Below are 26950 nucleotides of genomic sequence, written 5' to 3'. Positions count from 1 at the left end.
TAAATTATTATTTTTGTTACTATTACTGTCATATTTCTAGAGAAGTAATTCTACTTAAAATGAAATCAGTTTTAACACATTTCAGATGCTCCTCATTTATATTATTTATTATATTATAGAAAAGTTTTCTGTGGTACATTGTTAACATTCCTTTCCTTTTCACTTTCAGAGAAGGATTGCTTCCCTTCTGGAACACCAGCAGTAAGTTGATGATGTATTTCTTATAGTTCTTGCTCTAATTAATGTTACCAAAAGAAATCTGTTTTTCATTTTTTTAATTTCTAAAATAAGAGGTAGGGCTGGGGTTGTAGCTCAGTGGTAGTGTGCTTGCCTGGCATGCATGAGGCACTGGGTTCCATTCTCAGCACCACATACAAATAAATAAATTAAGGGTTCATCAACAACTTTAAAAAAATGTTTAAAAAAATAAAATAAGAGGTAAAGAAATGTTTAATGTTTCTAAAAGCACTCCAGAATATTTATCATAATGTTCATTTACTTTTCCATATTTAATAAAATCATCTTTAATTTTAATTGAATATATTGGAACCAGTGAGGTTTAATCATTTAAAAATTAGCTATGGAAAAAATAACTTCTTAAAGTTTGTTTAAAAAAAAGAGACCTGGTCACATTTTAATCTTTGACTTTTCCTGGCTTGTCTTCCCTTGCTCCTGAACACAGCTGAACACCAATGGACCGGAAACATCAGCAATAGTAATGGAGGCAGATGATGGTGATGGAGAGGTGCAGCCTTTCACTGCCCCACAACATGGCCATACAAGACCAGTGAGTGACTAATGACCTGGTGTGCACATCTGTACATGTGTGTTTGAAAAACAGCTGTTTGCATTTGACTTTCAGAGATAATTTCAAAAAGCCTTCAACTTTAACATATTTTACTATGAGAAAATTAATTTAAGATTAGAGTTTTTACCTAAAGAGTACTCATCAAAAACCACTTTTTTGAAAAATAAAAATCAATGGCTTCTTTAAAAGTTAGAATACTTAACTCACTGGGTTTTTTCTTTCCATGTTTTGCCCCCCTTTCCAGAGAGATCATCTATTGCTGTGTTTTTTCTCTGTTTCATAATGTGGGTAACTCTTCTACCTAAAACTTAGATGTTTCTTCTTCCCCATCTTATGTACTTTATTTCTCCTTTTGACATTTCTCTCAAAGCATTGATGGCATTCTAAAGACAGTTGAGAATGAAATTCCTCACCTGCTGAGGGAGAATTTCAGCAGTAATGAGCTCAGGTGGAGCCAGGAAGAGAAGTACTAAGGGGGCTGGACTGTGATGTGGTGGCTCTGAGGACCGCCATTGGATTCCCATCTCATGACAGATGGCTATGTTTTCTATATTCGTTACAACTGGCTCTTTGAAGTGAAAGGGAGAGTATGCAATATATTTGTGTAAAATGTTATGAGACTGGATTAATGATAGATTATTGTAGTGGAAACTACCACAGTGAAACATAAAGATAGAAATGAAAACAACTTTTAAATGCAATAGCATCAGTGAGCTGTGAGACAGTTTCAAGGGTTTTCATGATGTGTAATGAAGTTCTAATACAAAAAACCAACCCAAAAAATCTATCTCCCAAAAGCTATTAACCGCTTCATCAAATGAAGTCAAGTCAAAAGCACCTCTACCAACCTGAATAAATAAATGTCTTGTCTCTTATAAAAGTATCTTTAAAAGATAAAACCATTTAACTAAAAATAATAACAGTAAAGGCAGGAGATATGCATATAAAATGACAATAAGAGCTTCCAGGCCAAGAACAACAACGCTAAGCTTATTGTCTTGTGTGACATGGGGTGTCACATGATGGTGGAGGGTGATCATTCAAAGATGCAAACATTCAATAATAAGAGGGAGTCTTACCTAATCACTAAGGAGCTTAAGGCCCTGGGTTTAATCCAAAACACCAAACACCCAAAAAAAAAAAAGAAAGAAAGAAAAAAAATTTGTTTAAAAAATCCCTTTATGTATCTATCCCAAATCACAAATGAATATGTTACTTTCACCTACATACCTTTTGACCCAGAAATGTAATTTTTAGCATGTGTGTCATAGGGAAACCATAGAACAGCATAGATTATGGATTGTGTCCCATTATTTTGATAGCAAAATGTAGCAAAAAGTCAACTCAAATATCATTAGTAGTAAATTAATTAAAAATATGGCATGACCATTTAATGTACTACTAGATTATTTCAAATGTATTTAAGGGGAAAAAAAGCTGTAATGTATTTCTGGGTTCAGTGGAGCATGAATGTAATCACAGAAGCTAGTGAGGCTGATTTAGGAGGTTTGCAAGTTCAAAGGCAGACTCAGCAATAAGCGAGGAACTAAGCAATTTAGTGAGACCCCTGTCTCAAAAAATAAAAAGGCAGAGGGTATGGCTGAGTGGTTGAGTGCCCCCAGAATTCAATCCCTGGTCCTCCTCCTCCTCCCGGCCTAAAAAGATCTGAAACAGTAAACACTGTATAAAGTGGGTTCTTGGTTTCAAATCCCTACATTTTTATTCCCTGAAGTGCTGAAGTTGGAATGGGCCAGCCGCCCTGTGTTCTCTATCTGTGTAAAGCCTAGAGCAGAACCAGACATAACCAAGCATCCTTCTTCTTGTTTGCTGTCCCCTGACTTATGCTCTTGGTTTAAGCCTTTTCCATTAGGAGCTACTCTGGTGGGTGATGAACAAGAGGAAATACAGGTTTGACACTTCTGTCCCTCTCCCCAAACAAACCCAGCACTCCATTCCCATTCCGCTGTTTGGATCTTTCCTGTTGATTTGCAAAATAAATATGGAAAAGTAGAGTATTAGAAAAGGAGACCATTTAGATTTTAGTCAATTCTAAAATTATGTGTATGGGTTTGTTTTATGTATGTTGATGTTTATGTCTTAAAATGGATAGTATTAGAGCAATTCAAACCGCGACTCATGTCTGAATTTCTCTTTGTTAGGGCATGCCAGAGCAGGGGGCTCAGTTGCCACAAACCTTCAGGGTCCTCAAAGGAAAGCCAACGGAGCATCCTCTAGCTGTGTGGGGTGTCAACAAGTATTATAACGCCAGCACCTTGAAGAAGAAAAATCTCAGATTTCCTCCTACTGATGAGACCTCAGACAGTGGTAAAAGACTGAATCCCATGGAAACTTGTGAAGCACTGATAGATAAAAAGATCATTTCTGGAGAAATAAAAGGTAAACTGTATTGTTCCTACTTTCTCCTACATAGATACTGCTTTTTGTCAACTGTCCGGATGGCTCTTGAACATCATCTGGAGATTGAGGATTTCATTGATCTCATAATTTTGTTAGAAATGGAATTGCATCTGTTACATTTTCCCCCATATTTCTTATACATTATAATACAACATGGTAGTGTGATTCACACTTGTTCCATGTTGCTGCATTTACTTGGGTATTTTTTTTCCTCCTCACGGGTTTAAATGATTTTTAGTTGAGAAGGATAAATTGTGGATTTCTAGACATGTTTATGCTAGAGATATGTTTACTGTCAGTGGCCTAGAAGGAATTTTTGCTTTATAAATGCATAGACCTTGAAATATAAAGTATTTTCTATTCAAAAATTACATGCAAATACATAAAAATAAATACCTTACCTCAAAGGATTTATTCCTCAGAATTAGAATCTCAGTGGGTAAGAGTTGAAGTATACTGGATTTTTAAAAACAGTTTGTGTAAAATAGCATTTGCGGAATGGAGTCCACGTGGTGAAGTTGGTTGAGTGATCCCTGGAATGTCTTTGGAGATTTAGTTAGACTCTCCTTCCCCAAGCTGGTTCTCCTGCTTTCTCTTCTTTGCACTGTACATTAAAAGATGCAACATCATTTCTCCCATTTCTCTCTGGGTAGATTTTGCCCATTACAACCCCAAGATATATAATTTTTATTTAATATGTTTTCCGTCTCTAAGTCATAGATATAGTTTTTAAAAATAATCTAAGTATGCAAAAATCATATGTGGTTGGATTAATTGTATTTAATATGTTTACATCATCACAGAGAGAAAGGCTATGTTAAAAAAAGAAGTAGACTTCTTTGCAAGTAACAGTCTTGACTTTATCTATAAATAATTTACCTGGTATCCTTAGGAAAAGCTCATACTTTCACCTAGAACGTCTGAGTCAACTAGTAAGTTGCATTTTACAAAGAAACAAACCATGTCAAAAAGAATTCTTTTCCCAGTTGCCATGTTTGGTGGCTTTATATCCCCTTGCTCCTTGGTACTCAAGAATATTTGTCATATCACCTTTACTGCTTAAGAAAGTATCTTAAACAAGGAATGTATTATTTTAATACAGCTTGGGTGGGTATGGTTTTCATTACACTTTGTTGGGGGCAGAGTACCGGGGGTTGAACCCAGGGGCACTCAACCCCTGAACCACATCCCCAGCTCTATTTTGTATGTTATGTAGAGGCAGGGTTGCATTGATTTTCTAAGCACCTAGCTAAATTGCTGAGGCTGGCTTGGAACACAAGATCCTTCTGTCTCTGCCTCTTGAGCCCCTTGGATTATAGGCATGGAATTACCAGGCTAGGACTCCATTATACTTAATAACTTGATTGAAGTATAATTTACATACCATGAAATCCTGTCATTTGAATGATTAATTCAGGCTTTTCAAAATGTATTTTTAAGGTTTCATTAAGATTAAAGAGTTAGTAGCTGAGTCTTATATAAATTTTATTTAAGTTACTATTACTATCATATTTCTAGAGAAGTAATTCTACTTAAAATGAAATCGGTTTTAACACATTTCACTTGCTCCTCTTTTATATTATTTTTCTTTTTGTCATAGAAAAGTTTTCTGTGGTAAATTGTTAACATTCCTTTCCCTTTCATTTTCATAGAAGGATTGCTTCCCTTCTGGAACACCAGCAGTAAGTTGATGATGTATTTCTTATAGTTCTTGCTCTAATTAATGTTACCAAAAGAAATCTGTTTTTCATTTTTTTAATTTCTAAAATAAGAGGTAGGGCTGGGGTTGTAGCTCAGTGGTAGTGTGCTTGCCTGGCATGCATGAGGCACTGGGTTCCATTCTCAGCACCACATACAAATAAATAAAATAAGGGTTCATCAACAACTTTAAAAAATGTTTAAAAAAATAAAATATGAGGTAAAGAAATATTTAATGTTTCTAAATAGCACTCCAGAATATTTATCATATATGTTTATTTACTTTTCTATATTTCAGAAATCATCTTTATTTTTTAATTGAATATATTGTAACCAGTGAGGTTTAATCATTTAAAAATTAGCTATGGAAAAAATAACTTCTTAAAGTTTGTTTAATAAAAGGAGACCTGGTCACATTTTAATCTGGCTTGTCTTCCTTTGCTCCTGAACACAGCTGAACACCAAGGGGCCGGAAACATCAGCAATAGTAATGAAGGAAGGTGATGGTGATGGAGACGTGCGGCCTTTCACTGCCCCATGACATGGCCATACAAGACCAGTGAGTGACTAATGAGCTGGTGTGTACATCTGTGCATGTGTGTTGGAAAAACAGCTGTTTGCATTTGACTTTTAGAGATAATTTCAAAAAGCCTTCACGTTTAAAATGTTTTACTATGAGAAGATTAATTGAAGATTAAATTAAAGTTTTTACCTAAAGAGTACTTATCAAAAACTACTTTTTTGAAAAATAAAAATCAATGGCTTCTTTAAAAGTTAGAATACTTAACTCACTGTTTTTTTCTTTCCATGTTTTGTCCCCTTTTCCAGAGAGATCATCCATTACTCTGTTTTTTTCTGTTTCATAATGTGGGTAACTCTTCTACCTAAAATTTAGATCTTTCCTCTTCCCCAGATTATGTACTTTATTTCTCCTTTTGACATTTATCTCAAAGCCTTGATGGCATTCTAAAGACAGTTGAGAGTGAAATTCCTCCCCAGCTGAGGAGAATTTCAACAGTAATGAGCTCAGATGGAGCCAGGGAGAGAAGTACTAAGGGGGCTCGACTGTGATGTGGTGGCTCTGAGGACTGCCATTGGATTCCCATCTCATGACAGAAGGCTATGTTTTCTATATTCCTTACACCTGGCTCTTTGAAGTGAAAGGGAGGGTAGGCATTATATTTGTGTAAAATGTTTTGAGACTGGATTAATGATAGATTATTGTAGTGGAAACTATCACAGTGAAATATAAAGATAAAAATGAAAACAACTTTTAAATGCAATAGCATCAGTGAGTTGTGAGACAGTTTCAAGGGTTTTCATGATGTGTAATGAGGTTCTGATATAAAAAATCAACCCAGAAATCTATCTTCCAAAAGCTAAATAACAGCTTCCTCAAATATAGTAAAGTCAAAAATAATTCTAGATGCCTGAATAAATAAATGTCTGTCCCTTATAAAAGTATCTTTCAAAGATAAAACCATTTAACTAAAAATAATAACAGTGGAGGCAGGAGATATACATATATAAAATGACAATGAGAGCATCCAGGCCAAGAACAACCACCCTAAGAATCTTGTCTTGTGTGACATGGTGTGTCATGTGATGATCGAGTGTGATCATTGAAAGATGCAAACATTCAATAAGATGGAGTCTTACCTAATCACTAAGGAAAGTGAAACATGAGAGATGGAGCAACAGGAATACTCCTGCATTGCTAGTGGGAGGCTCCACTCCAGATTAGGGTTTTTTCAGTTTCCACAAAATGAAACATGACCTTACCACCTATCCCAGCAATGTGTTTCCAGGTATTTGCCCCCATGCATTGAGATGTGTCCACACAAAAACCTGTGCAAAATTTTTATAGCATCTTTATTCATATTTCCTAAATCTATAACAAGATGTGTTTCAAAAAGTGAATGTGAGGACTGTGTGGAGCTCAGTGGTAGAGCACATGCCAGCCTGCTGAGGCCCTGGATTTTATCCCCAGCACCACAATATAAACAAAAGAAATCCAATTTATGTGCTATATCCATACAATAGAAATAGTATTCATGGATAAAAACTGAGATATCATAACACCAAAAGGCATGAAAGAATTTTGTCTTATCTATTTATTTATGACAGGAAAATAACTTGTATAATTGACTACATGCCTATGGCATGGGCATATTATTCTCTGAAAGATCTTTTAGAGCATAGTGCTTAGTGGTGCCCTTCCATCTAAAGGGGCTAGATACTCTTCAATTGCAAGTGTAGCATGTGGGCTAGAAGTGTTCATCCATGCTAGGGCAGTGTCTAGCATGAATGTTTAGGACATCTCAAGTTTGAGGAGTTTTATAAAATCATTGATTGCAGGGATTCAGAGGTGTGAAGAGGATGAATAGTAGGTTTTTAGGGCAGTGAATTTATTCAGTATGATATTATAATGGTAGATACACAGGACAATATTCATTTTTCAAATCCCATAGAATTATTTAATCCAATACAAAGAGTGAACTCTAATGTCTAAAGTGTCAGCTTTGGATTTTTTTTTAATTGATTGTTCAAAACATTACAGAGCTCATGATATATCATCTTTCATACATTTGACTCAATTGGGTTTTGAACTCCCATTTTTACCCCAAATACAGATTGCAGAATCACATCTGTTACATACTCACATTTTTACATAATGGCATATTAGTGACTGTTGTATTCTGCTACCTTTCCTATCCCCTACTATCCCCCCTCTCCTCCCCTCCCCTCCCATCTTCCCTCTCTTCCTCCTCTGCTGTTGTTCAATTCTCTCCCTTTTTTTCCCTCCCCCTTGTCCCTCATAACCTCTTATAATTTTGTGTATCATTGAAGGTCTCCTACCATTTCCATATGCTTTCCATTCTCTCTCCCGTTCTCTCCCCCCATTCGTCTTTGTTTACTGTTAGTCTTTTCCTCATGCTCTTCCTTCCTGTGCTGTTCTTAGTTGCTCTCTTTATATCAAAGAAGACATTTGGCATTTGTTTTTTAGGGCTTGGCTAGCTTCACTTAGCATAATCTGCTCTAATGCCATCCATTTCCCTGCAAATTCTATGATTTTGTCATTTCTTAGTGCTGCATAATACTCCATTGTGTATAGATGCCACATTTTTTTTATCCATTCATCTATTGAAGGGCATCTAGGTTGGTTCCACAGTCTAGCTATTGTGAATTGTGCCTCTATAGTCATTGATGTGGCCGTATCCCTATAGTGCGCTCTTTTAAGGTCCTCAGGGAATAGTCCAAGAAGGGTGATAGCTGGGTCAAATGGTGGATCCATTCCCAGCTTTCCCAGGAATCTCCATACTGCTTTCCAAATTGGCCTCACCATTTTGCAATCCCACCAGCAGTGTACAAGTGTACCCTTTTCCCCACATCCTCGCCAACACTTATTGTTGTTTGACTTCATAATGGCTGCCAATCTTACTGGAGTGAGATGGTATCTTAGGGTGGTTTTGATTTGCATTTCTCTGATTGCTAGAGATGGTGATCATTTTTTCATGTAGTTGTTGATTGATTGTATGTCCTTCTCTGAGAAGTGTCTGTTCAGGTCCTTGGCCCATTTGTTGATTGGGTTATTTGTTATCTCATTGTTTAATTTTTTGAGTTCTTTCTACATTCTGGATATTAGGGCTCAATCTGAGGTGTGAGGGGTAAAAATTTGTTCCCAGGGTGTAGGCTCTCTATTTACCTCTTTTATTGTTTCTCTTGCTGAGAAAAAACTTTTTAGTTTAAGTAAGTCCCATTTGTTTATTCTTGTTATTAACTCTTGGGCTATGGGCGTCCTATTAAGGAATTTTGGGCCCGACCCCACAATATGTAGATCGTAGCCAACTTTTTCTACTATCAGACGCAGTGTCTCTGATTTGATATCTAGCTCCTTGATCCATTTTGAGTTAAGTTTTGTGGCTGGCGAGAGAAAGGGATTCAACTTCATTTTGTTGCATATGGATTTCCAATTTTCCCAGCACCATTTGTTAAAGATGCTATCCTTCCTCCATTGCATGTTTTTAGCCCCTTTATCAAATATAAGATCATTGTAACTTTGTGGATTAGTCTCTGTGTCCTCTATTCTGTACCATTGGTCCACCTGCCTGTTTTGGTACCTGTACCATGCTGTTTTTGTTACTATAGCTTTGTAATACAGTTTGAGCTCTGTTATCGCTATACCTCCAGATTCACACTACCTGCTTAGAATTGCTTTTGCTATTCTCAGTCTTTTGTTTTTCCATATGAATTTCAAGATTGCTTTATCTATTTCTACAAAAAAATGCCGTTGGGATTTTGATTGGCATCGCATTAAACCTGTAGAGAACTTTGGGTAATATTGCCATTTTGATGATGTTAGTTCTGCCTATCCATGAACAGGGTACATTTTTCCATCTTCTGAGATCTTCTTCTATCTCTCTCTTTAGGGTTCTGTAGTTTTCATTGTATAAATCTTTCACCTCTTTTGTTAGGTTGATTCCCAAGTATCTTATTTTCTTTGAGGATATTGTGAATGGAGTGGTTTTCCTTATTTCCATTTCAGAGGTTTTGTTGCTGATATACAGGAATGCCTTTGATTTATGTGTGTTGATTTTATAACCTGCCACTTTGCTGAATTCATTTATTAACTCTAGCAGCTTCTTTGTAGACCGTTTTGGGTCTGTAAAGTATATTATCCTGTCATCCGTAAATAGCGATAATTTAATTTCTTCTTTTCCTATTTTTATGCCTTTAATTTCTTTTGTCTGTCTAATTGCTCTGGCTAGTACTTCAAGAACTAAATTGAATAGAAGTGGTGATAGAGGGCATCCCTCTCTTGTTCCAGATTTTAGAGGGAATGCCTTCAGTTTTTCTCCGTTTAGGATGATGCTAGCCTGAGGTTTAGCATATATAGCTTTTACAATGTTGAGGTAAGTTCCTGTTATTCCTAGTTTTTCTAGTGTTTTGAACATAAATGGATGCTGTACTTTGTCGAATGCTTTTTCTGCATCTATCCAGATGATCATATGGTTCTTGTCTTTAAGTCTATTGATGTGGTGAATAGCATTTATTGATTTCCGTATATTGAACCAGCCTTGCATCCCAGGGATGAATCCTACTTGATCATGGTGCACAAGTTTTCTGATATGTTTTTGTATTTGATTCGCCAGAATTTTATTGAGAATTTTTGCATCCAAGTTCATTAGAGATATTGGTCTGTAGTTTTCTTTCTTTGAAGTGTCTTTGTCTGGTTTTGGGATCAGAGTGATGTTGGCCTCATAGAATGAATTTGGAAGGGCTCCTTCTTTTTCTATTTCTTGAAATAGCTTGAAAAGTATTGGTATTAATTCTTTGAAGGTTTTGTAGAACTCCGCTGTATACCCATCCAGTCCAGGGCTATTCTTTGTTGGTAGTCTTTTGATGGCTTCTTCTATTTCTTCCTTTGTTATTGGTCTGTTTAAATTGTGTGTGTCTTCCTGTCTCAATCTGGGCAAATCATATGCCTTAAGAAATTTATCGATATCTTCACTATCTTCTATTTTATTGGAATATAGGGTTTCAAAATACTTTCTAATTATCTTCTGTATTTCTGTAGTGTCTGTTATGATATTGCCTTTTTCATCCCATATGTTAGTAATTTGAGTTCTCTCTCTTCTTCTTTTTGTTAGCATGGCTAAGGGCTTGTCTATCTTATTTATTTTTTCAAAGAACCAACTTTTAGTTTTATCAATTTTTTCAATGGTTTTTTTTGTTTCAATTTCGTTGATTTCTGCTATAATTTTAATTATTTCTTGTCTTCTCCTACATTTGCTGTTGTTTTGCTCTTCCTTTTCTAGGTTTTTGAGGTGTAGTGTGAGTTCATTTATTTGTTGGTTTTTTTCTTTTTTTGAGGAAAGAACTCCAAGAAATGAATTTCCCTCTTAAAACTGCTTTCATTGTGTCCCATAGATTCCGGTATGTTGTGTCTGTATTATCATTTGACTCTAAGAATTTTTTAATCTCCTCCTTTATGTCTTCTGTAACCCATTGATCATTCAATAACATATTGTTCATTTTCCATGTGATGTAGGATTTTTCCTTCCTTCTTTTATCATTGATTTCCAATTTCATTCCATTATGATCAGATATGGTGCATGGTATTATCTCCACGCTGTTATATTTACTAAGAGTTGCCTTATGGCATAATATATGGTCTATCTTTGAGTAGGATCCATGTGCTGCTGAGAAGAACGTGTATCCACTTGTTGATGGTTGATATATTCTAAATATGTCGGTTAAGTCTAGGATATTGATTGTGCTGTTGATTTCTATAGTTTCTTTATTCAGTTTTTGTCTAGAGGATCTGTCTAATGGCGAGAGAGGTGTGTTGAAGTCACACATAATTATTGTGTTGTGGTCTATTTGACTCTTGAACTTGAGGAGAGTTTGTTTTATGAACATTGCAGCTCCATTGTTTGGTGCACACAAATTGATAATTGTTATGTCTTGTTGGTGGATGGTTCCTTTTAACAATATATAGTGTCCTTCTTTATCCTTCTTGATTAACTTAGGTTTGAAGTTGATTTTATTCAATATGAGTATGGCCACTCCTGCTTGCTTCCGAGGGCCATGTGAGTGGTATGATTTTTCCCAACCTTTTACCTTCAGCCTGTGTATGTCTTTTCCTATCATATGAGTCTCCTGAAGGCAGCATATTGTTGGATTTGTTTTTTTGATTCAGGTTACTAGCCTGTGTCTCTTGATTGGTGAGTTTAGGCCATTAACATTTAAGGTTACAATTGAGATATGATTTGTACTTCCAGTCATGCTTCTTTATTTATTTATTTTAGTTTGGCTAGTTTGAATTTTTGGTTATTTTCCTCCCCCTTTACTGAGTTACCTCCTGCTGTTAGTTTTGGGCACTATTTTTCAATTCCTCTTCTTGTAGTATTTTGCTCAAAATGCTTTGCAGTGCTGGTTTTCTTGCTGCAAATTCTTTTAGCTTTTGTTTATCGTGAAAGATTTTAATTTCATTGTCAAATCTGAAGCTCCATTTTGCTGGATACAGTATTCTTGGTTGGAATCCATTATTTTTCAGGGTTTGAAATACATTGTTCCAGGATATTCTCGCTTTCAAATTCTGTGATGAGAAATCAGTCTTTAACCTAATTGGTTTACCCCTGAATGTAATCTGCCTCTTTTCTCTCGTAGCTTTTAATATTCTCTCCTTGTTCTGTACGTTGGCTATCTTCATAATTATATGTCTTGGAGTTGGTCTATTATGGTTTTGAATGTTTGGGGTCCTGTAGGCTTCCAGGATTTGGCAATCCATTCCATCTTTCATCTCTGGGAAGTTTTCTAGAATTATTTCTTTTAATATGCTGTCCATTCCTTTGGTTTGAATCTCTGTGCCTTCTATCCCGATGACTCTCAAATTTGGTTTTTTTATGACATCCCATATCTCTTGAATAGATTGCTCGTGGGATTTAAGCATCTTTTCTGTGTTGACTATATTCTTTTCAAGTTGATAAACCTTGTCTTCATTATCTGATGTTCTGACTTCTACTTGATCAAGTCTATTTGTAATATTCTCGTTTGAGTTTTTAATTTGGTTTATAGTTTCCTGCAATTCTAGGATTATTGTTTGATTTTTTTTAAGATCTCTATCTCCTGGTAGAGCTCGTTCTTTGCCATTTGAATTTGTTTGTTTAATTCATTTTCAAAATATACTTTTATTGCTTGGACTTGCTGTCTCATGTCTTCTCTAATATTCCTTTCCATTCGAGTTAGGTATGCCGAGTTCTTTCCCTATCCCTGCTTCTGATGTTTCTATGTCCTCCTGTAGAATTAAGTTGTCTTGCATTGTTTGTACTCCTTTTTCCCTTGTTTTCTCATGTTGTTCACGTTACTTTCCAGCTCTATTTGATTGTCATGTTTCTGCTCTTTTTATAGATTTGTTTTGGTTCTGTATTACTCTGATGTCTCTCCTTTGTGTTGTTAAACTATGCCTGCTAACGTGGATTCCGCTGGGAAGGAATTCCGACATCCGAGCTCCACTGACGACACTACTCTGCTATGTCAGGCCCCAGGCTCCTTGCCGGGGTGTCCTAATGGGGGTGTGTGACTGGACTGTCTGTTTGGCTTCAGCTCCCGGTCTCGGCAGGCAGGCGGTCTCCAGCCGCCCAGTATCACAGGCCGCAGGCAGGTGATCGGTCGCCAGCAGGCGGGCATTCTCCTACCGCCCAGTTATGCGGGCAGTGGGTGAACTGTCGCCAGCGGGCCTACGGTTTCCAGCTGCCCAGTCGCAAGGGCCTTGCCTCTAGTTCCCTGGTTTCTCCTGCTAGTCTTGGTTTCTCCTGCTAGACCAGATTTCGCCTGAGTGATGGTTCTCGGCAGTTCAAACTGTACTCTGGGCCTGCCGTTTTTTGGGTTGGAGGGTGTCTACTGGGAACCCCGGCACTCTATTGTTTTGTTTCCATTGTGGGGGATAGAGCTGTACCGATTCCTTCCCCCTCTGAAATCCCGTACTCAGCCCGGGGTTCAGTGCAGGCTTGGCTGGCGGGATTCCACCGAATCACAGCCACTTTTCTCCTTGCTTGCTAATTAATGGCTTCTCTGCAGCACCACGCCTTCTGTAGCCGCGGGGCAGGTCGCGCGAATCAGTCAGCCCAGATCTCCGGGGTCACACAGTTGGCTGTTGGGATCCCTGGCACTGTATCATTTTTATTTTTTCTGCTTGCCCCTCCCCCAGCACTGGCTAGACAGGTTTCATTTTGGCTGCTGATGGGAGAGGGAGTTGAAGGTCAGGTGTCTCTAGTTTTCAACTAGTCTTTATGCAGGCTCACTCTGATACTCCCTCCCCCAGAAAGCCTAGGAGAGATTTTATGTGAATTCCCCGATGTCTGGGGGATGAGCTGAGTGACACACACCTGTTTTATCGTTGCAATCTGTTGGAGAGTGGCGGTGGATACTTCAGCTCTCCAAGATGGTGGCCGCTGATTGCCTTGGTGGAGTGTACGCTGTGGGGGATAGGACTGTACCGCTTCCTTCCCGTCTGAAATCCCGTACTCAGCCCAGGGGTCAGTGCAGGCTTGGCTGGCGGGATTCCACAGAGTTGCAGCCACTTATCTCCCTTCTTGCTAATTAATCGCTTCTCTGTGGCGCCACACTTTCTGTAGCCGCGGGGCAGGCCACGTGAATCAGTCAGCCTGGATCTCTGGGGTCACACAGTTGGCTATTCTCATCTTTGGATTAATAGAAGTACATCTGTATTTGTTCATTTGAGGTAGAGTGCTTGCCCGGCATGCATGAGCGCCATGGTTCAAGCCCCAGCACCTCCAAAAAAACAACAAAAGTGTATTAATATATAGATTTGTATCCACAATAGGTATCATTGTAGTAAGTATACTGCACTGTAATGCAAGATATCAATAAGAAAATGAGGAGCCAACATGGGAACATTTCATGTCACAGGCAACTCAGCGAGGGTCTCTATTGTTTGCTCACTTTTTATACCTAAAATTTATACTAAAAGAATCCATTAATTACAAATAATTTCACTTCTAGAAACTTAAACAATTAAAAACAACTGTTTTCCAAACAGCTTATAAAAGTTATGGTTGTGACTAAGAGAGGTTTGGGGCAGGTATTAAAATACTTGTTGTTTAAGTCAATTGTATTCATAAGTAGTCTTCAGGCCTTAGTTGAAAGAACATAAAATGTTTTGCTTCTAAATTATGCACTTTTTGTTTCCTCTCTTTGGCAGCACCCACTCCCGAACATGGCGAAAGGGCTCACAAGTTAACTCTGCACATCTTGGCAGCCAAGGAGGTTCTCCAGAAAAACTATGAATGGCATCCTACTCTTTTAATTTTCTGGAAAGGAAAATGTTAAAAATTTTAATAAAGTGTTCTTTGTTTTAAAGGACTGGTACCATTAAATTCGCCATTTTAGCCCTGTTAAGTAGACAACTCAGAGGCATTAATTACACTCACAATATTGTACAAACTTCTGTTTCCAGCACACTTTTGTCCCTCCAAACAGAAGCTCTGCCACCATGTAAGTAGGAACTCCCATTCCTCCTCCTCCACCCCTGGCTGCCACCATTCTTTTTTCTTTTCCTTTATTTGTTCTAATGAGTTATACATGGCAGTAGAAGGTACTTTCACACATCATACACAAATGGAGTATAGCTTCTCATGTTTCTGGTTGTACATGATATAGAATCACATCAGTCATGTGGTCACACATGCACCCAGGGCAATAATGTCTACTCTTCTTCCCACCCCATACCTGGCTCCCCTCCTTTCCCTCCCCTCTGCCTAATCCAAAGTAACTTCATTCTTCCATAGCCACAATCCTTATTGTGAATTAGTGTCAAAATATCAGAGAAAACATTTAAACTGTGGTTTTTGGAATTGGCCTATTTTGCTTACTCTGATATTCTTAACTTCCACTCATTTACTGGCATATGTCATCACTTTGTTCTTCTCTAAAACTGAGTAATATTCCATTGTGCATATTGACCGCATTTTCTTTATGTGTTCGTCTGTTGAAGGACACCTAGGTTGGTTCCATAGTAAAACTCTTGTGAGTTGAGCTACTTTATAGCATTGATGTGGCTGCATCACTGTAGTATGTTGATTTTAAGTCTATTGGAAATAGATTGAGAAGTGGGATAGCTGGGTCAAATGGTGGTTTCATTCCAAGTTTTCTGAGGAATCTCCATACTGCTTTCCATGAAGATTACATCAATTTGCAGTTCCACCAGCAATCTATGAGTGTGTCTTTTCCCCCACATCCTCACCAACATTTATTTTTGCATATGCAGTAAGTCAGGAGAAACCTGAATGACAACACTTTAACTTCTCAATCAAACAGCATCATGCTAACTGAATGATCAAAGTTCAACAATACCTGTACTGGACAACAGATGTTAAGTTTCCCACCCCCTACTCCATGAAATAAGTATCATCTGTCCAATTCTTGTAGAAAATGTTTTGCCTAAAACAGATCATGAGGAGGCAATCAGCAACATTCAAATTCTACAAAACAACTGTTCAGGACACTTCCACAATGTCAGTGCTGTATAAAAAACAAATGTCAGAAAACCATTATAGATTACAAGATTCTAAAGAAAAATGACAACAAAATGTAACATGTGATCCTTGATCATATCCGGTATATTTAAAAAATCCAACTATAATGGATTTAGGAAAATTTGATTATGGACTATATACCTTGATAGTAGTTTCATATCAATATCAAATTTTCTCAAAGTGATATTAGTATGGTGGTACAAGAGAATTTTCCTATACATAGCAAAATATTAAAATTGATGAATTTAGCTGAATTCATATGGGTGTCATGCTAATCTTCATTTTTGCTTGACATCATATACATATAGAAAAGTATACAGATTATGGTTCACATCATTTTACTGTTCTTGAAACTTTCCTATAGGATTGAACATTTTAAAATAGCATTTAGTGAACAAAAAAGCAGTGTTCAGAGACAAAGTTCTACATAGTCTGAGTTAGTTGCACATACCTAAGCACACAGACTCTAAAACTAACTTTGCTTCTACCAGATGGCTCTTCTACTTGGGGCAGTGCTCTGAGGTCAAGGTAAATTGCTTTGCCTCTTACTAGCCCTTGCCTCAAGCCTCAAAAATCTCTGGGAAGTAAAACAGTGAAACATCACAGGTCCACTATGTCTTGTGGAAGCTTTCTACCAAAGACAGAATTCTCCATAGCCAAGGAGAAGAGTTACACCTATGATTGTTTACCACATGGAGATTTTCTTAGCCAGGTGTGTGTCCCTCCTGCACCCCACTGCCCTACTTGAGGGACAGGGCTGGCAAATTTGCAGAAGTCAGGGAGCTCAAAAGAATTCCTGATTTCTTCCTTTTGAAAATTCACATGTTGGAAGTTCTCTGGTGGGCTGAGATGACCAAGTGTGGGGTCAGCTGGCAGGAAAACACTCCAAGTAGCTCCTTCCACCTCCCTACAAGCTCCCCTGGAGAGGCCAGGAGAAGCAGCATATGCAGTCAGAAAACAAAAGGACCTCAGTCTTCCCCAAGTGTGGGCTCCCTGCACTGGTTGGTATGAAAGACTGAGGGGAAGCAGGGGGTCTCCTCAGGCAGGACCCTGTGGGTTTCTTCCTTCCCCTATTTTGCCAGCACCAAGTTCCTAAAGGCAAAGAGAGCTGGAGAGAATTCTTGGGCAAACCCAGTGGGAAGTCCTGAAGGAAACAACATTTCCCATGAACTTGCCTGTGGGGTGGCATAGTGATTAGTTAGAACTTTACAAACAGATGCGGGCATATTTGTCTTCCAAGCTGGTAAAGCAAGTTTTAGTGTAGCAGGGGTCAAAGTCATTTCAAAGTCAAATGTTATCAGTCTATTCCCCATCTGCCAATCATACACCCATGCACTCAGAGCAAGCACATATGTTCAAATGCTCAGTTGCCTGTCTCCCCCCTCTGCCATCTCTCCATGCTTTGCCTTCCTCCCAGGTGGACAGGCTGTGGAAGTACTGACTGTGCCCAGTGAAAGACAGGAAGACAAGTTTCAAAGAACCTGGAGCTTGCTGTAATAACTTGGCTTCTCCTTCAAAGAGCCTTCTAAACTCCCTCCACTCCTTTCCTCCCACTCAATGAAGAACAGTAGAGTTCAGATTTTGCATAAAATTCTTGTTCTATTAAAAAAAATCTGTCCTCTCTTATTCGTAAAGCAATCCAAGAGATAGATTATGCATTTGATTGAATTGGTTGGTTTTGTATCAGGTCTCTGAGACAGGACAAACATTTTAAGTAAAATCACACATTCAAATTTTGTTTGTATAGGCAAGTTTCACCTGGAAAAGTCAGTATGTTACTAAGAATATTTTCTTCCATCTTCAAAGTGGTAAAGTATTTGGAGGCCAGTACCCAGGGTTGTGAATTCTTCCCCCAATTTCATTATTTCATTGTTTCATTTGAGCTTCTTTATAGCAACGTAAATATATGTATTTCAACAGTCCATCCCAGACAACAGCAAATTGTATAATTTTACTCTTGACAACATCTCTATGGAACTGACTAGAAAGGGTTTATGTTTACCCTGGGAAGAATATCAATTAAAAGTCAAATGTTCTCAAAACTCTTTACACTTATGTTGGAGCTAAATAGCACAAGAGCTACCAGAATTCTTCCTGCTACTAATATCATGGTTTCATTGTAAGACCAGGCACAGTATGTAGAAATAAATTTCACTAGCAAAGGTAGGTCCCTCTCTAACAATATATATATTTCAACATAGAAGATAATCCTAGAAGAAGATAATGCCTGCATTCCAGCTATGGGGCTGCCCTGAGCAGCAGAGTGATAGAAAGGGATCTTGTCACTGCCCAAAACTTTTCCCATGCGAGGCTCCATCAAACAGAACCCTGAGGGCAGCATATGTGGCCTGGATGTATCGAAGGACCTTTCAAATGCCCTGGTGCCCACATTGCTCCTCCCACTGCCCACCCAAGAACTTCCACTGTGTCTGTTGTAACATCTTTGTGGTCATGAGTGTTTCACCTCCCTGTCCACTCACCAACCCATCCCTGGACACCTGGTCAGGACCAGGAAACTCACAGCATAAGTGGGCCACAGGTGGGTATGAGACCATTTCCCAGTTTGCTAAAAGTGGCTCCCAGCCACTCTTGCTCACTTCCATCTGTTATGCCTCCATTTCTGCACCTGTCCTGGGAGGCTGGCCTTGCTTGCACAGGTGCTGACATGCAAAGGGCATCCACTCTGTGCTGAGCCTGGTGGAGTCAGGGGGAGGAAAGGCAGTGACTGTGCCCTCCCCTGGCTTGCTGATACTAGATTCCCAGCCCTTTAGGCTGACTGCTGCCCGGTCCTGGGGATCTTTGCCCGTCTTGGTCTGGGTGTCCCAGTTGGAGGGTTTCCTGGGTTCTGAGTGCATTTCTCTGATGTGCCCACCCTGCTCGGGTTCATAAGTGCAGGCGGCTGGTTGGGCAAGGGTGTTTTTTTCATCCTCACCCAGTATCTGAGAAAACAGAGGCCCAGAGTTTTTATGTCCTGCTCCAAGTGACACCAGGCAGGTCTTGTCTCTAAAAACCTCACTCAGAACAGATGACCTGATGTGCTATGGGGCTAACTGTGCCCTAACCATGGAAACGCCAGGTTGTCCTTGAGATGAGAACCTGTGTGTAGGGCCAAGAGCAGGCAGCCTAGAGGGCTGAGTTGGGGAAGACCTGAGCATTTGGGGGTGATGGAAGTCAGGTCAGATAGACCCTTGAGGTCTGCCTCCTCTCCCCCTAGGAGTTGGACCACCACTGTGGCCAGGTGAGCAACAGCTTGGGGTATCTGAACATCTGGCTGTTCCTGCTGCTACTTATGTCCCTTTGCCTGTGCCTGGGTGCCCTGCTGGTGATGTGCATCGGCTTCCTTGTGGCCACCACAGTGATGTCATTATCCTTGGACAAAGCCATGGCTAGCCACACAGTCCCAAGGGCCCACACTGGGAATAGCATTCCTACAGAGTATTTATACATTCACCAATTGAAGGATTGTTCATTGTATCTAGTTTTTCCACAGTGTTTTAGTTTTGTTTTGTTTGTACCAGGGATTGAACCCAGGGGTGCTTAACCACTGAGCTGCATCTCTGATCCATGTGCCCCCTTTATTTTTCTTAAAGGTTTTTTTTTTCTTTTGAGTCAGGGTCTCATTGAATTGCCTAGAACCTTGCTAATTTGCTGAGGCTGGCTTTGAACTTGCAATCCTCCAGTCTTAGCCTCCCAAGTGGCTAGAACTTAGGCATGGGCGACTGTGCCTAGCTAGTTTTTCACAGCTATAAAGAAAGCTGCTACAAACATTGGTGTACAGGCATGAGAACCTAAGTTTTCATTTCTGTTGGGTCAATTCTTAGGGGTGGCATTGCTGAGTCATAAGGTAACTCTTAGGTGGAACTCTGTAGAAAATTGCCAAATTTGTCTTTCAAAATCACTGTACTATTCCTAATTTCTACCAGCAAAGTATGAAAATTCCAGTTGCTCCACATCCTCACCAACATTTCACACTGTCATTTGTTCTTGTTTTGTTTTGTCTTTTTATTGAAGCTTTTCTAATAAATGAGTAGTGGCATCTCATTTAAGCTCCAGGTTATGTTTTCCAAATGAGCAATGATGTTGAGCTTATTTTTATGTCTTCTTGCCCATTGGTAGGTCTTTGGCAAAGTGTTGTCTCCAATCTACTTCTCTTTTAAAAAATATTGTTTTCTTACCTTACTAAGTTATAAGATTTGTGTACACTGGGTTGAGATCTATGTTTTCCAAATCTTTTCTTGCAATCTGTGGCTTTTCATTCAATTTTCTTCATAGCATCTTCCGAAGAACAGAAGTTCTTAGTGGTGTTGTTTTTCCAGTTCTGGAGATTGAATCGAGGTTCTCTGCCACTGAGTGTTATAATTTATTCTACTTGGAAAATCATGTCCTCTGTGAGGAACAGTTTTATTTCCTTCTTTCCAACATGTGTGTTTTTATTTCTTTTTCTTCTTAGTGTTGACTAGGAATGATAGGAGTGGGCATCTCTGCCGTGAGATTCCTTTAATATGGCATTCGCTTGATTAAAGGCTCTTTCAGGAAGACTGGTGGGCAGCATCAGTGGGGGAGGTGAAGCTGCAGACCCTGAGAAAACTGAAAAGACAGAGGAGCCTGTCTGCTCATCACCTCCCATCCTTTTAGTCACCACCCCACCACTGCCATATGTGGTTCCCTCCCACCTGTGACTCTTGAGCTTGGCCCTTATTCCTCAGCCCTGTGGTCTGCCTGTCTTCTCCTCTATCCAGCTTCACTCCATCATTGAGTTTGCCTGGCAGCCATTTCCCTTCCTCCATCCTGTGGTTCTTCCAGCCCCAGGTCAGGCCATAGGCCCTTCCTCCTCTGCTCAGAATGAGGCCCTCCATGTCCAGGATCACTATTCTCAAGGGACCTAAATGTGGTCTGCCGTCTGGGGTTCCCCAGTCAGGGCTCCTTTCCATTATTGGCAGCACGATCTCAGGCACTGATCCCATGCTCGACCTTCACTCCCTTTCTACTCTGCCTCCTGACTGCAACTCCTCCTGGAGTCCCTTGCTTGGTGGTTGGTGGCAAGGACACTGGAGCCAGACCTCATAAGTCCAAATCACAGCTCTAGAAATAAGCAGCAGGTAGACCTTGGGTAGCCACTTAGCCCCTGGTCACTCAACTTTCCTATCTGTAAAACAGGAATTGTGGGATAATTCATGTAAACCACATAGAACAGTGGCTGTACCAGAAAGTGCCCTGTGTGTTGAATACAGACCACAATAAATGTTGATGAGGATGTGGGGGGAAAGGTACACTCATACACTGCTGGTGGGACTGCAAATTGGTGTAACCAATCTGGAAAGCAGTATGGAGATTCCTTAGAAAACTTTGAATGGAACCACCATTTGACCCAACTATCCCTCTCCTAGGTCTATACCCAAATGACTTAAAATCAGCATATTACAGAGACACAGCCACATCCATGTTTATAGAAGCTCAATTCACAATAACTAAACTGTGGAAACAGCCTGGATGCCCATGAATAGACAAATGGATACAGAAACTGTGGTATATATACCTAATGGAATATTACTACTCAGCATTAAAAGAAAATAAAATTATGTGCAGGTAAATGAATGAAGTTAGAGAATATTATGCTACGTGAAGTAAGCCAATCCTCAAAAACCAAAGGCTGAATGTTCTCTCTGATGAGAAAAAATGGAGGGACTTTGATGAGGCAAAGGGGAGGCAGAGGTGAGGAGGGGGCATGGGGATAGGAAAGATGGCGGAATGAGATGGACATCATTACCCTAAGTACATGTATGAATGCACATATGGTGTGACGCTACATCGGGTACAAGCATAGAAATGTAAAGTTGTGCTACAGTTGTGTACAATGAATTAAAATGCATTGTGCTTTCATATATACCTAATTTAAAACAAAACAAAACAAAAAAAGAAAACCTAAGGCTAGCATGGTCTGCTCCAAAGCTCAATAGACCCGGTAGTTATGATTCTAGTACCACTCGTGACCTTTTTCCATGACCCAATGCATGTCATCCCTTCTTCTGCTAAAACAGAAATCGACATAAAATTTGAAGGTAGATTGTGACTCAAACATCATTGCATTCTCAGTAGAAACACAATTGACCAAGAGAAATCTGAAAAAAATGTTCAACATTACTAATCCTTAGAGAAATGCAAATTAGAATCATAATGAAATACTCTCCCACACCTATTAGAATGGCTATTATCAAAAAGACCAATGAACCAGTGGCACATGCCTTCATCCCAGTAACTTGGAGGCTGAGGCGGGAGGATTATACATTCAAGGTAAACCGCAGCAACTTAGTCAGACCAGATCTCAGAATAAAACTTAAAGAGGTCTGCAGTTGTGTATTGGGGTAATGTACCCCTGGGTTCAACCCGAGTATAAATAAAATAAAAAGAAAGACAAAAGATATTAAGTACTGGTCTGGATGTGGAGAAACTAGAATTCTTGTACAATGTTTGGTGGAATGTAAATTAGTATAGTCATTATGGAAATCTGTATGGGAAGTTTCTTTTAAAATTAAAAATAGAGCTCAGTTGGTAGAGTGTTTGCCATGCATGGACAAGGCCCTGGGTTCAATCCCCAGCACCAAAAAAAAAAAAAAAAAAAAAAAAAAAAATTACCCTACAGTCCAGACATCCAACTACTTGGTATATATCCAAAGGAAATGGCATCAGTGTATTAATAGATATCTGCACCCCATGTTCATTGCAGTAATATTCCCAGAACCTAGAAATTGGAAAAGCTGTGTCTATCAGTGGGTGAGTTGATACAGAAAATGTGGTTTAGTAATATAAGGGGACACTATTTAGTCTTTAAATAAAATTAGGAAGTCCTGTCATTTGTGGCATTGAATGAGGCTAAAGGACATTTTACTGGGGGAAATAAGCCAGGCACAGGGCAACTATCACATGATGTCACCTACATGTGGAATCTGTAAAAGTTGAACTCATAGAAACAGAGAGCAAAATGGTGACTGCCAGGGGCCCAGGAGTGGCTGGGCTGTGGATGGGGGAGATGCTGGTCCCAGGAGGCCAAATAGCACTTAGATGAGGGGGATGAGTTTAAGGGATCTATTGTACAATAAGATGACTACAGTTAAAAATAACATACGACAGAATGAGTACAGTTGATAATGTTATATACACTGGAAAATAACTCAGAGAGTAGATTTTAAGGGTTCTCAACACAAAAAAGAATATGAAATAATGTATATGTATACGTGTTTCAAAATATGTTTAATACCATAAATATGTACAAATTATTATCATTATGTTATCATCATCATCATCATCAGGGATTGTACCAAGGGTTGCTTAACCACTGAGTCACATCCCCAGCCCATTTTATGTTTTATATTGAGACAGAAGTATGTCATAAAGCCCACCCTGGAAGTGAGGGAAACTGGGAAGATATTTAGTTGGTAGATTGCTACCTCCTCCCCAAACTGGAGCTCTGTTACAACAAAAAGGAAGAAGTGCAGCTAGGAAAAGTGAGGAGCACTGCCTACTTCCATTAGCACTGGGCCTGAAAGGGGGATAACTAACCATCACCAAACTTCTCCCCATAAACCATATGACATGGTCTCTGTATTAGCTGCTTTCTGTTGCTCTAAAAAAAATACACAAGAATTGGTACTTTATAAAGAGATGAGGTTTATTTAGCACAGAATCCAACATTTGGCAGCCCCTGAGACTGATCTTTGGTGAGAGTGATCACAACATGGTGAATGGCATCATGGTGGGAAGACATGCAAGGGGTCAAGACTGAATGGCCAGAAACTGGGGAGGATGAGTCTTGTTCTCTTTATGACACCCCCTCTCACAGGAACTAACAGGGACCCATTACTTCCTTCCAAGGGCCTCATCCCCAGTGGCCAAATTACCTCCCACTAGGCCCCACCTCTTGCAGGTTCTACCCCCTCAACACTGCCGCCCCAAGGACCTAGCCTCCAGCCTATGAACCTTTGGGGGATAAACTACATCCATCCTCACAAGCTCCAACAAAGCCACATTGTAAGAGCAGGATGTTCCCGTCCAGAAGTGTGTATGTGAGGCCAGGGGAAGGTTAATATCAGTGGGCACAGGAAGCAGCCAGAGCCCCCATTCCGGAACCTCTCTGATGTCACACTTGTAGTCATGGTACTCTGGGTGCCAACCCAGGAGAAGGAGCGGTTGGCTCTCATTTGAGAGCAGGCATCGCAGCATGACTGTACCAAACAATTTATTGTCCCCACCCCCACCCCCAGCCAGATCCTGGCTATTCTCAAGCCTCTGGGCTTGTTTCACTGTGGCAGCCCTGGTGTCTCTAAGTGCTGTGTTCTTTACATTTCCGTGAGTCTCCGGGCCAGCTGTCTGTTTCTCACCAAGAGACAGAAGGGAAATAGACAGTGAGAGTGCAGAGGCAGGGAGGTGGAGGGAGGCCAGGAGGGAAAGGAGGATATTTAGTGGGAAGCACAAAGATGTGGGGAGCCTGAGGATTTGGGGGACTGTGGGAGGCTGGTAATGCTGGTGACATTTGGTGGAGGGAATGAGGTCTGTCTCTAGCCTGGATATTCAGATCTGTCCTTAAAGTGTATGGGTCTGACCTCAGGTGAGCCGGGCCTCATGGGGGCTCCGGGTTGCCCCTGACTAGAACTGAGTCTGGCTCTGGTTTCAGAGGCCGAGCACTGGCCCAAGATGGAGAGTGGGCCTACCCAGTTGTCTCCGGATTTCTCTGCCTCCTGAGTTTGTACAGCCTCATTGGCATGAATTTTTTGGACCCAGGAATCTTACACAGAGGTAAGGCCTCAGACTCCTGGGAGAGGGAAGTGGCACCCCAAGGCTGGTGCCTACAGTGGTCATTTGTAAAGGGCTGACCACACCTGTGGCCTCAGGATCGCTTCTTACCCTGTCACTATTACTTGGACCCTGGCACTTCATTTCCCAAACCACTGAAGTGTGAAAAACAGAATCCTGGAGGTTTTCCAGTTGCTTTAGAAGGGAGGACGGGGCAAGAGAGGCAGCAGGCTCTTCCAACCAAGCAGTTCCCCCTTCCTCCTTTCCATTTCACACCCGACTCCAAGCACTGATCTCTATTCCACACGGGGAGCTCCATGTAGAGCTCCTGTGCTGGACAGCCCTTCTCTCTGACTGCTGCCCATCTGAGTGGTCAGCTTGCTCAACAGGGACCGGGGTTCCCCTGCCCTCCTCCTCCCCACCTTCTTGATGCCCAGTGATGCTATGGGGCAGCCCTGAGCATCAGAGTGATACAAGGGCCTCCTCCACTGCCCACACCTCTCCTCCTGCCAGGCGCCTTCGAGCAGTGCCCTGAGACTGTATACAATGCACGAGTGAATGGCAGGTTGTACCACATGCCGTGGTGTCCCACGTGTTATTTTCACCACCTGCCCCGAACCTTCCACTGCAAAAGGTGTGACATCGGTGTGGAGGTGAATGCTCCTCCTCCCTGTCCACTCACCAATCTATCTCTGGGCCCCTGGCCAGGACTAGGAACCTCACATCATGAGTGGGCCAGGTGGGGGTATCAGACCATGTTCCCATGTTCAGCCACTGTTGGTCACTTATATATGTCATCACCTCTGTGTCTGCACCTATCCAGGGAGGCAGGCCTTGCTTGCATAGGTGTGACATACAAAGGCATCCCCTCTGTGCTGAGCCTGGTGGAGTCAGGGGGAGGAAAGGCAGTGACTGTCCCCTCCCCTGGCTTGCTGATAGTAGATCCGCAGCCCTTTAGGCTGACTGCTGCCCTGTCCTGGGGATCTTTGCCTGTCTTGGTCTGGGTGTCCCAGTTGGAGGGTTTCCTGGGTTCTGAGTGCATTTCTCTGATGTGCCTGCCCTGCTGGGGTTCACAAGTGCACACAGCTGGTAGTGGAAGTGCATTTTTTTCATCCTTTTCCAGTACTTGAGGAAATGGAGGCCCAGAGTTTTCATGTCCTGGTCCACGTGACACCAGGCAGGTCTTGTCTCTAAAGACCTCACTCAGGACAGGTGACTTGATGAGCCATGGGGTCCTAACTGTGCTCTCACCATGGAAATGCCAGGTTCTCACTGAGATGGGAACCCTTATGTAAGGACAAGAGCAGGCGGCCTAGAGGGCTGCATTAGGGGAGGCCTCAGGATTAGGGGGTGATTGAGGCCAATCCATCCAGAAGGATCCTCAGACCTGTCTCCTCTCCCCTAGGAGTTCCACCACCATTGCAGGTGGGTGAATAACTGCGTGGGGCACCGAAACATTCGGCTCTACCTGCTACTCCTCGTGTCCCTGTGCCTGTATCTTTGTACCGTGCTGGCCACCTGGTTGATTTTCATCATACGCAGGAGGAACATGGCATTTTTGGACAAAATCATGACGTATCCACACAGTCCCAAGGGCCCACACTGGGAAGAGCTGGTGTGGTGGGGAGGGAGGGGCAAACAGCCCAGTAGGGTCAGGGTGACAGGGGAGGGGCTGACGTGGGTGGGGCTAGAGGGAGAAGTCACTTGGCAGGACCTGTGAAGGACAGGTGGAAGGCCAGTGGAGTCAGGGACATGGGCGGGGTAGGATGCCTGTGGAGTTAAGAATCAAGGGGCCCACAGAGTAGGGTACTGAAAGTTGAAAAGGGACAGGTGGGAGGACAGTGTGGTGGAGGGAGGTTTCCCTTGGTTGTACTGGACTAACTGTCCAGTCCAGGGAGGGAGAGCCATGAGCGGTGCTACCTGGGGCTGGAGGGAGCGAAGGAGGGAGCAGTGGGGTCGAAAGGGGGCCAGGGAGGAGCTCTTCCATGGCTTCCCTTCTTAGCCTGTCCACATCATCCTAGTGGCTGTACCCGCTGGGGCCTTCCTGGTCCTGCTCATCTTGCAGTTGTTCATCAAGGCAGTGGCGGTGGGCACTGCCAGGCGACCCTATGAGGAGAAGGTAAGTGGTGAGTGTGTGTGCCCTTGGCTGTGTGGAGGCATCTTGCACCTCTTCAATTAG

The 26950-nt window shown here is 41.1% G+C and overlaps 1 protein-coding gene across 1 annotated transcript in view; it reads left to right on the top strand.

Moving 5' to 3' along the window:
• Positions 1-26950, top strand: part of LOC113178722 (serine/threonine-protein kinase PAK 3-like) — a 132221-nt gene that overhangs the window by 27432 nt on the left and 77839 nt on the right. Inside the window, 3 exon segments of the mRNA XM_077795512.1 lie at positions 19199-19419; positions 26197-26386; positions 26774-26890. Of these exon segments, the coding sequence (XP_077651638.1) occupies positions 19199-19419; positions 26197-26386; positions 26774-26890 (528 nt within the window).

Source organism: Urocitellus parryii, chromosome 2, assembly GCF_045843805.1.
Source record: "Urocitellus parryii isolate mUroPar1 chromosome 2, mUroPar1.hap1, whole genome shotgun sequence".
NCBI lineage: Eukaryota > Metazoa > Chordata > Mammalia > Rodentia > Sciuridae > Urocitellus > Urocitellus parryii.
Note: the sequence above shows the minus strand (reverse complement) of the source record. Positions and strands in the feature narration are given on the sequence as shown.